Source organism: Rhipicephalus microplus, chromosome X, assembly GCF_043290135.1.
Source record: "Rhipicephalus microplus isolate Deutch F79 chromosome X, USDA_Rmic, whole genome shotgun sequence".
NCBI lineage: Eukaryota > Metazoa > Arthropoda > Arachnida > Ixodida > Ixodidae > Rhipicephalus > Rhipicephalus microplus.
Genome location: NC_134710.1, coordinates 472,212,175 through 472,223,853, shown reverse-complemented (window position 1 = coordinate 472,223,853; position 11,679 = coordinate 472,212,175). Strand labels below are relative to the sequence as shown.

The window sequence follows — 11,679 nt, the reverse complement described above, 5'->3', positions numbered from 1 at the left end:
TTTCAGACTCACCTCAAGAGGCACTTGGTAAACTCATTGTCGTACTTCTTGAGCTTCTCATCAATGTACTCGAGCACAATTCGTATGACACGGACTATCGTCAGGATGAGGGAGCCAAATGCAACTGATCCCAAGTGGTACCTGAAAGGAAGAGAGTTGTCACTCAAAAGGAGGCACCTACTGCCACATTCTTGACTTACTCTATTCAGGGTTAATTAGCGACGGATCAAAAAGAAAATTTCTCACACAAAAATGGCAGCACGTTGCACTCTGTGCAACATATGAAGGCAAAAGCCAGCTGCAGATTTGGTAATAACTTACACAATTGGAGATCAGACGTCCTTCAACAGGACGTAACGAACGCAGTGTGAGAAACACGCAATAAATTTCAGCAAACTGTGGTATCATGACGACACCATCAGGTGATGTCACAATAAAATTGGGAATAACAGCCATCTGTGCCATCATGAAAATGTCATCATGTGACGTCATCGCTGGCTCTGAGGTCACATGGGTTTTTGAACACTGCCACAGGCCTTGAGGGACCTTACGAGACCTTCGCAAACTTAAAAGGTGTCACGAAGTCTGATGGACAGAAGTGCCAAAATGGTCATGTAAGGCCTAAAAAATATGCTTCACATTGCATCTAGTGCCTCTTGTCTTGGCAAGTTTCCCATCTTCAATTCCTATTTGAACAGGAACGTTTCCTTTCCACAGTTAATGACTGACATATCAAATGTCTATATAAGGGAGCCACAACAACTCACAGGAAACAATCTAATAGCACAGCACTTCTGGGTGTGGGCATCAAAAAGACATTACAACAACATTCAGTCTAATCAATACTGTACTGTGTCCCCATCCCTGTGCTTCTCATAATATAGCTGAACAGTCAGGACTACAATGCTTGAGAAAACACTGCTAAAATAGAGATAACATGCAACTTGCTGTGAAGAAAAAATTAGAGTCGTAAAGTAGAACCCCGATTATAAGATTTTCAGGGGATCACGCAAAACTGTCGCATAATCCGGGCGTCGTATAATCGAAGAACTAAGATCATAGGCAGTGACACTCAGCCTTGCCTGAAAAACGTTTGCAAACCACCTGAATAAACGGCACAACCTTGTGCCTCTGCAAGGAAGGTTGATTAATTATCATTACCAGTGCCAGCTAATGGAAGCGTTACTGAGTTGAAGGAGGTGCAAGCAAATTTTTACTGTTAACCTTAAAAAAAAAATTGAATCCAATGCCCATCTTTCTACTGATAAATGTCTGAAAATTGCCTGCACGTGAAAAGGAAACCAAAACCGAAGTGCAAACAGCCTCCTGTTAGACTAGTCAGCCAGTGTCATTGCTATCACATAATGGCGACGGACCACGAGTTCGCGTAGAATGCCTTCATGTGCGACTGAGATGTGCGCCTTGCAATATGTAGGCTTGTGAAGTGCAACTAGTTGTGTACCACTGTTATTGTGAATGTTCACATCAAGTGAAAGTAATTTTATATGGTGAAAACAGCAGCGTCGCGCCCTTATGTGTGCACAAGGCTGTGACTGGGACAAAGGCAGGCGATCAGCTGTATGTCGACCAGGAAAAGTTTACGCGGACCGAAAACGTGAAAATAGCTTTTCGACTAGCTGAAGCTACTGTGTGTGGATAGAGCTTGACTAGGTAAAGACCCCGGATACAGCGCACGTAATCGAGGTGTATGCAGAACTACATAAAATACATTTCTCATTCTAAGAAGACATCCTCTCTCATTCTAAGAAGACATCCTCTCTCAGTCACTACATTTACAATCATCCATGTAGGGTAACACAAGCTCATATTTTGCACTCATTAATATTGGTCAATGTTTGATTAGAGTAAAGGTGGCTTTTTCTTTCAGATGGAATCTGAAAGGTCGTCGTAAGATGCGGGGTCAGCGTAAAACTGCGTCATAAAACCAAGGTTTTTAATACATCTATGGGGATTTTACCGGGACCAAACCGGTTCGTTGTAAAATGGGGGTCATCGCCAAGCCGGGGGACATATAATACAAGTTCCACTGTATGCGTCTTCAGCTATTCTAGCTGTAAATATGAATAACTGGAGTAAAGTGCAGTCATTTGTCTTTGGCAGAAGTATGGTGGACCATGCTACTTTGAGAGAATGAGAGTCCTCGTAGTCAGATATGCGTTCCACAAGAATGGACGGATGACACAATGATTTCACAGTGTCTCTCAAAGATTATGATGCCCATAAGGTTGTGCAAATATTCAAATGCTTTCAATATTCGAACAAGTAGTAGAGTATTCAAATTCGCTTCGATGCGAATGTAAGGTATTGAAAATTTTGAAGTATTTGCAATGAATAAATAGATGTACATTAGTCTGTAACTTGTAAAGATGGTTTCACTGCAATGTAGGAATGCTAAACCGTGAAAGCACCTTTGCAGGAGAAATTTAATTTGCCGCGAAGCTTTACTTTAAACTTAAAGGGGCCCTGCAACATGTTTTGGAGATGATCAGAATACGCTGTCGATCGGTAGTCGAGGCTAACGAGAACACACGAGCCAAACATTACAGTGCAGCACACGGCCTGCTATTCACAATAAATTCTCAAACTCAACTGAAAACTGCTTTCTTTTGGCAAATGATGCCACAAGCTCAAAAATGACTCATCACAGCCATTGTATCTGCTATTAACCAATTCGAGCATGGTGCAGTCAGTGGTTACTGAGGCCGCCGCGGGAGGCCAGAACTTGTCCACGTGTACGTGCGTGATCGCACTGAAACGTGGTGTATTCAAAGAAAAAAAAGAGAAAAGTGCTCAATGTCACGAGGCGCATATGACATTTTCTTTCCCTGCCATGCCATCCCTCCCCACTTAGTTTCCAGCGCTTTCGTCAGGACGGGAAGAGAGAATGCAATTACAGCGGGTGAAAAATTTTTGCAACTGCGCTCGTATGGATGGACTCTGAAAATTCTTACAGCGGTGAATTCCTGAGGCAATAAGCTTCTTTAGTGAATCCATTCCACGGCTACTTGAAAAAGCAGTGCAGGGCCCCTTTAAATAAACATATTACCCTCAAATAGATTCATAATTTTTTTAAGCTTAAAAGCTTGTCATGACAACTTATATGCTCTAAGTATAATAAATTTTAAAATGTCAAGTATTTTATAGGTTATTACTTGCATCCTACCTAAAGTCAAATCCTGCTACTGCTCAAAGTTGCTTCGACTTCCTTTGAACGAAAAAAGAAAAAGCATTTCCATTGAGGCCCTATTCAATTAAAAAGAATATTGTGCAGGTAAATTAGGTCATGACAGATATGCCCATTTTTTTATTATATGTCATATATACTGTTTAAATTTCATTAGAAATCATTTGACCAAAATAACTATTCGCTTCAAATTCCCTTAGAACCTAAAATTCTTTATTCTTTATTCTTTATTCAGTGAGTACCCCGCTTTGCTCAAAAAGGCGTTACAGCAGGGGGGTTACAGACTGGAATAAAACAATTCTTCGTTTATACAGCACACTTGCTCGTCTTGCAGCTGGTTCCAATCTCTAATGGTCATCACAAAAAAGGAATTATAAAACATGGTCGTTCTTGCTCGATACTCTTTCACTTTGCGTCGGTGGTCATGTCGACTAGATATGTAGCTGGGTTCACTGAAATAGTTATGACGGTCAATCCCAGTCCGCCCATGAAAACAGAAAAGAAAAACTTCAAACGCAGTTTTTTCCTGCGTAAAGAAAGCAATTCCCAACCCAATTCAGCTTTCATAGCACTGCAGCTGTCTCTCCGCTCGTACCGCCCTAAAACAAACCGCGCAGCTCTGTTTTGTATTTTTTCAAGCTTATCAATCAAGTTCGCCTGCATTGGGTCCCACACAGGACATGCGTATTCCAAAATCGGTCTAATACATGTGAGATAGGCCGTATTTTTTAATGTTCGGGGTGCCAATCTTAGGTTCCTCTGAATGAAATTTAGAGCCCTTGCCGCTTTGCTAACAACGTGATCAACATTGGCATTCCATGAGCAATCATGCGACAAAACAACGCCAAGATATTTGCATGTTGGTTCGGTAATAACAATATGCGTATCTATGGTGTACGCCGTTACTATTGGTTTCTTTTTTTTTGGAAACTCGCATATGAACGCACTTTTTGGGGTTTAGCGTCATTTGCCACTTCTGGAACCACTGTACAATACAATCCAAATCGTTCTGCAAATAAGCACAGTCACTATTCATTATTCCAATTCATTATTGGCACAAGCCTAGATGCCCAGCTTTAGGTATGTGACTGCCAAGTTTTTGTATTTCCTAGATTAGATTCTGTTATTTAAATGGGCAAAGCAAAACTCGCTCCTTCTTCCTCATCAACAAGAATTTACATTACTTAGCATTTGAACCAACCACAGCTCACATTTTTCACAGCAGAAGTGTTATTGTAGCAAAGCACAAGCCTCACTGCAGAGGCATTTTACAAAGCCCATTCTGCGATAACTAGTTCACCAATTTTATTACAGGTTTAGGTACATAACAAGTGATTAGATTAACATTGTTTAATTTGTGTCTCAGTTTTACTGAAAGCTGGCAAAAATGTGCCACCTTGATTATTGCAGCTAGAGCTGTTTTTCAACCCACAGTTAAAGTATGTCTCGAAAGCTCCAATGAATTCTGCATACAGACTTATCAAAGCAGCAATTTTTTATGGTTAAAAGTAATTACAATAATTTCTTTTTTTTTTTTGTAGGTTTAGCATATTGTCACGGCTAAAGGCCGGGCAAGAAGACAGAGTATGATGAAGTGATGAGCGTGGACAGCACCCACGGTTGCTCCGAGGAAGACGTCGCCGAAGCGGCTGCTCTTTTGTTCTGTTAGTACAGACCTCGTTTTTCCTGGTCGCACCGTCGTCCTGTATCCTGTTATTTTCAACTGGCGACGTTGGTGGAGGTGCTGGACTTCTCCAACTGATGCTTGGGACACCTCCTAGCCCTGGCACATCGAGTCCGCCACCCCGACCCGTTCCTGCAGTGGATACTCCCGTCCACCGCTACAGTCGCGACAGCGAGGGCTTAGTCCCGAAGCAATCCCACTCGAACTTCTCCAGCAACACACCGTGCCTGGAGAAATGGCTACCGGAGGGCCTTCACAGCTTACTGTTGATCAGCCTCTGATTCCTGAGACCTTCCACGGTGAGGTTTATGAAGACGTTGAGGACTAGTTAGCCCAGTATGAGCGAGTCGCCAAAGCCAACTGCTGGCCCACTGAACAAAAGCTATCGCGCATCTACTTTGCTTTGGCAGACAGCACTCGTACGTGGTACGAGAACCACGAGTCAACGCTGTCTTCGTGGGAGAAATTTCGGAAGGGAATTCTCCGGACATTCGCAAACACCGACCGTCGTGATTCTACTCTGCAGCTCATCGAGGCACGCATACAGAAACCAAACATGAGCGTCGCCATGTTTGCGAAAAACATGGCCCGCCTATTTCAGCAGGCTGACCCCGAGATGCCTGAAGTTAAAATCTGACATTTGATGAGAGGCATCAAGGAAGAGCTGTTTGCCGGTCTCCTATGCAACCCACCAACAAGCGTAGTGGAATTTGTCAAAGAGGCTACGACAATCGAGCGAGCACTGCAGCAACGGCGCCGATGCCATGACCAACCAAACAAGACATCTCCCAGCCTCTCTGCTTTGACTGCTGGTAGTGAGTGTTCTCGGCGTGAGCTCATTCGTGAGGTCGTTCGGGAGGAGATCCAAAACCTCCTTGTGACTCCGCAAACAAATACCATGACTTGCGTTTCAGAAGTTCTGCGGCAAGAACTTCGCCAGGCATTTTCGTTGCCCAAATCGCTTTCAAACCAGCGGTCTGTAATCCACGCATCAGCCGCCCATCGACCTGCTCCGGTGTCGTACAATTCGTCACCACTGGCTTATCGTGACGTCAGCCAAGGGCGTTAGAACAAGACGTATGCCCCAGCTCCCAATCAGTCGCAGCCATATCCGCAGTCTAACGTGCCTATGCAAACGTCACCGATGTACACTCCGCCGATATCTGCATCTTGGTCGCAAAGGATGCCCACCAGTCGACCATTCATCCGTAAGACTGTGATATGTGTCGTGCGCGAAGCTTCAAAGTGCGCGCCATTCAAAGTGCGCGCTTGAAGCAGACAACGACGAAGGTAGCACGAGCGCTGAGTAGCGGGGCGGCGAAGGTACGAGAAGGAACGAGGAAGACGGGGCTCTCGACTCGGCCGTTGGGTTCCGGACCCGAGCCTAGTAACAGTCGAGCCCGGCCTACCTGCCACGTTCTACCTGCCACGGCCGTGCGTCGCTGACGTGCTGCGGCTTCAAGGCATCCTGTGCTTGAGGACACGCGGAGCTGTCGGGCTACGGGCACGAGTTCCAGCAGAGGTGTCCGGCCTGTACGTGGTCGGTGGTGGTGCGTATACCCTTCAAGTTGCCGCCTCGTCTACCGTGCGAGCAACGCGGAGCTGTCGGGCTACGGGCACGAGCTCCAGCAGATGTGTCCAGCCGCGACGTGGCTGCGGGGGCGGAGCCTACCCATCAACTAGTCGCCTGGTTGACCGTGCGGACAACGCAAGCCAGCTCAAGACGTAGCAACGAACCTCGGTGAGACCGACCTCATGTCTTGTGTCCATGCTAAAAAGGAGGGACGGTTAGTTTAGGACTTTGATAGTTCACAGAGACAGTGAAGGATTTTTTAAATAGCCTGTCCATGTTATGTGTGTTCGTTTTTCGTGTGTATAAAGTGTGGCGTACAAACGGCCTCGTCTTTTCGTGGGAGTCTGGGGCGACGGCTCGGACACCCATTAACTAAGAACCTGCACGTTGCTATAACACCCACTGCAATGTAACACTGGCGTCCGCTGCGACAGGACGAGGCCATTTGTATCGCTTGAGTCAGGCTGACGATTAGTGAGGAAAAGATGAGCTCGACAGATTTAATGGCGTTGGCCATGCGCATGGGTTTGGAAGGTGCGGAATTGAAACTTTGGATTGATGAGCGAGAAGCTCGAGCTCGTGAGGAAAGGGCGGCAGAAAGAGAGGCGAAGAAGGAACAAATGCAGTTGCAATTACAAGTCGAGGAGCAGGCCCAAAGGACGATCCAATTGCGCCTTCAACTGACTCAGACTGAAACCGCCAGAGAGCCTGTCGGGGCAGACATAGGTCGATCATCAAGGGTGTCTTCCAACGTCAATCCTCATAATTTTATACCAGGATTTGATGAAAACCGGGATGACCTAGATGCGTACTTAAAAAGGTTCGAGAATGTGGCGACAGGGCAAGAGTGGCCTAGAGACAAGTGGGCCACGGCTCTGAGTTTGTGCCTAAGCGGAGAAGCGCTAAAAGTGTTTGGTCGCCTATCCCCTGAAGATGCACTTGATTACGAGAAAGTGAAACTGGCTCTATTTCAGCGATTTCGCTTCACAGCGGAAGGGTACCGTGAGAAGTTCCGGCACAGTAAGCCTCAAGAGGGAGAAACCGGCCGGCAGTACGCTGCACGATTAATGAGTTTTTTCGACCGATGGGTGGAAATGTCGAAAGTAGACAAAGAATACGCGTCAGTTCGTGACCTGATTGTAGCTGAACAGTTCATCAGTAAGTGTCATGATCGAGTGGCGCTCTTTTTGCGTGAAAAGAATTGCCGTAAACTTGAAGAAATGGCTGAAGCGGCAGATCAGTTTTTAGAGGCACAGCGACAGTCTAACCTGCTTGTTTTCCGAGAAAAGGCTGAAAACGGCATGGCTGTGAAAAGTGGGAGCACGACCTCAAAAACTTCAGTGCAATGTTTTGTTTGCAACAAAATCGGCCATAAAGCCTCAGATTGTCGCGCTCGGACGAAGCAACCTTACTGTGGGCATTGTCGTAGGGCAGGACACGATACCCAAGTTTGCACCAAGAAACCCGCCACGTATAAAAAGGCTTCATGTATATTGTCCGAAGAGAACTCTAAAGACAATGATAACGCATCCGGCGGCGGGTCCGAGAATAATGTGTCGGGGGCAGTAAACACGCAACAAATGGCAACGAAATATCAGATGCCAGTTCTCCAGGGTCTCCTATTTGATAAGCCTGTCTCTGTTCTTCGGGATACAGGAAGTAACACGACGGTTGTGCGACGTTCCCTCGTGCCCGACGAAGTGCTGACAGGAGCTATGACGACAGTATTTTTAGCCGATGGGAGCAGAATAAAAGTTCCCGAAGCAAAAGTGGAGATATTTTCGCCCTATTTTTCTGGCACGGTGATCGTTAAATGCATGACTTCCCCATTGTATGACGTCATCGTGGGAAACGTGCCAGGATCCCGTGATCCCAATGATCCAGATAGCAGGTGGAGCGAGGGACTGTCGGAAAGGAAGACGAAGTCTAAAAACGTCAAGGAGAGATTAGGGGTGATGAAAGCAGATCGCTACGGGAGACCAATGATCAGCGTAGTCAAGAATTCAAGTGCTTCGTTGGATTCGGTGAAAGCAACCGCTTTGAATATCAACCAACGAATCTTCAAGATTGAGCAGGCGGAGGACAAGAGCCTAGATCTCTGTAGGAACAAAGTTGGGCAGGTGTTTTTTGGGAGAGGATCGACAGAATATTCGTTTGTTATGCAAAAGGGAGTTTTATATCGCCATTATCGGTTATCCTCCGGCAAGATAGTACAGCAGGTAGTTGTTCCTCGCAAACTGCGGAGCCAAGTACTGCAGCTAGCTCATGAAAGTCTGATGGCGGGCCATCAAGGCATCAAGAGGACAATTGACCGAGTACTAGGATCATTCTATTGGCCAGGAGTTCAGGAAGAAGTAAAGAGATACGTGCGATCCTGTGACATTTGCCAAAGAGCATATCCAAAAGGTAAAGTGGGCAAGGCGCCTCTGGGCGTAATGCCGTTGATCGACACCCCTTTCGAGCGAGTGGCAATCGATATTATCGGTCCTTTAAAACCTGTGTCGAGAAACGGAAACCGCTACATATTGACCATGGTGGACTTCGCCACGCGCTACCCGGACGCGGTGGCCCTGCCAGCAATCGATTCGGCGACAGTAACAGAGGGCCTGGTGGAGATGTTCTCACGCGTAGGATTCCCGCGTGAAATTCTATGTGATCAAGCATCTTGTTTTACTTCCGAACTGATGAAGGAAGTCAACGAGTTACTGGCCATTAAGCACCTCAGTTCTACACCTTACCATCCTATGTGTAACGGGTTGGTGGAACGATTTAACGGTACGTTAAAACAGATGTTGCGGAAGCTCTGCCAGGAGGAACCAAGATCCTGGGATCGGTTGCTTGCCCCACTCCTTTTTGCCTATCGTGAAGTGCCTCAGACCAGCACGGGATTTTCTCCCTTCGAACTTATTTACGGGCGTGACGTCAGAGGACCACTTAGTTTGTTAAAAGAATTATGGATTGGAGAACACATCGGCGACGAGGCGAAGACAACTTACGGATATGTATTGGATCTGCGAGATCGTCTTGAAAAAACACTGCAGTTGGCTCATGAGAACTTGACACGAGCAAGAAAATCACAGAAGCAATACTATGATCAGCGAAGCACGAAACGTCAGCTTGAAGTAGGCGACCGGGCCCTTATTCTACTCCCTACTACGGAAAATAAATTACTCATGCAATGGAAAGGACCTTTTAAGGTCACAGGGAAAAAGGGCATTCATGACTACTGGTTGGACTTGGGACGTGACACCAAGTTGTTCCACATCAACATGTTAAAGCGTTACGAGGATCGCGAACCGGAGAGGTTTACACAAACAGCGTCATTCGTAGTGATGGAAGAAGAGGAGGCAGATTCACCTATACCAGTTTACACTATTGACCAAGGGACTGGGGTGGAGACAATTAATATAGGTGAAGGGCTGGCTGAAGAGGAAGCTGCTGAGCTCCAGCGGATTCTGACCAAATACCAAGATGTGTTTTCCGAAATGCCAGGAAAGACCAATTTGCTGGAATGCCCGCTTCGACTGACAACACCGGATCCGATTTGCACTCCGCAGTACCCACTACCACTGGCGATGAAAGAAGTGGTTGAAAAGGAAGTTCGAGATATGCTCAAGCTCGGGGTGATTGAGCGATCCAATTCGCCATACAATTCCCCCTTGGTGCTAATTAAGAAGCCAGATCAAACTTATCGGACATGCATAGACTTTCGTCGCATCAACGAGGTGTTGATATCAGATGCGGAACCCATACCACGGACGGATATGATGTTCGCAGAGGTTGGGACCAAAAGGTTTTTCTCGAAATTCGATCTTACCAAAGGATACTGGCAAGTTCCACTGGAACTGGAGTCGAGATCGGTAACCGCATTTTCAACTCAGACCGGACATTACCACTTTATCTACATGCCATTTGGAATCAAAACTGCGTCTGCAGTGTTCACGCGTTTGATGAGAACACTTCTCCAAGGCCTCCCGAACGTAGCGCATTATATAGACGATGTTCTCATCGCTACTATGACATGGAAAGAGCATTTAGACACATTGCAGCAATTCCTGCACAGAGTGAGAGAAGCAGGATTGACTATCAAACCCCAGAAATGCGAAATCGCTATGACTTCCGTCGTATTTTTAGGCCATCGTTTAGGAGGAGGGACCATCCGAGCAGTGGATAGTACTGTCGAGAAGATTGCCAATGCACAAAAACCTCAAACAAAGAAGCAGCTTCGATCGTTTCTTGGATTGGCGGGATATTACCGCGATATGATTCCCCATTATGCGGAGAAAGCTCAGCCTCTCACCGAACTAACTAGGAAAAAGGAGAGAAATAAGATTTGTTGGAATCCTGAAAGAGAGGCGGCATTCGAAACACTTAAGCAAGCCCTTGCTTCTGGACCAATTGTAAAGGCTCCTGATCCGGAGCGAAGGTTTGTACTTCGGTCGGACGCATCTGACACCTGCATCGGAGCGATATTAATGCAGGAACATGACGGATTGTTACACCCTGTATCTTATGCAAGCCGCCAGTTGCTGCCCCGGGAAAAGAATTACTCTACCATAGAGAGGGAGTGTTTGGCATTGGTATGGGCGGTACAGAGGTTTCACATTTTTTTGTATGGGAACCAGTTTGTTGTACAAACAGATCACCAACCTCTACAGTACTTAGCCCGAGCCAAACACTTGAACAGTAGGGTCCTGAGGTGGAGCCTGGCATTGCAAGAATACTCATTTAGCATTCAGCATATAAAAGGGTCGGAGAATACCGGTGCGGACTTCATGAGTAGATTGTGAGCCAAGAGTTCGGACTTCATGCACTGTGATATTGGGTGTTGGACACTCAAAGTATGTCAGTGTATTTAACGGTGTTCTTGTGTATTTAGTAAATATTGGACCTCGACATGTGAACTATACAGAGGACATATACAGTGAAGGGGTTTACAGACCGCGCACGTGTCAGCAGTTTTTTTTTTTTTTTTTTTTTAAAAAAAGAAAGAAAAAACTCATTTAAGGGGGGGCTTTTGTGATATGTGTCGTGCGCGAAGCTTCAAAGTGCGCGCCATTCAAAGTGCGCGCTTGAAGCAGACAACGACGAAGGTAGCACGAGCGCTGAGTAGCGGGGCGGCGAAGGTACGAGAAGGAACGAGGAAGACGGGGCTCTCGACTCGGCCGTTGGGTTCCGGACCCGAGCCTAGTAACAGTCGAGCCCGGCCTACCTGCC

At 46.3% G+C, this 11,679-nt stretch overlaps 1 protein-coding gene across 10 annotated transcripts in view; it reads right to left on the bottom strand.

Annotated features, from left to right (window-relative positions):
- Positions 1-11,679, bottom strand: part of Ctl2 (Choline transporter-like 2) — a 380,476-nt gene that overhangs the window by 71,931 nt on the left and 296,866 nt on the right. For all 10 annotated transcript variants that reach the window (XM_075881408.1, XM_075881410.1, XM_075881415.1 and 7 more), the window contains one exon: positions 13-141. In XM_075881408.1, coding sequence (XP_075737523.1) covers positions 13-141 — 129 coding nt within the window. The remainder of the gene's footprint in view (positions 1-12; positions 142-11,679) is intronic.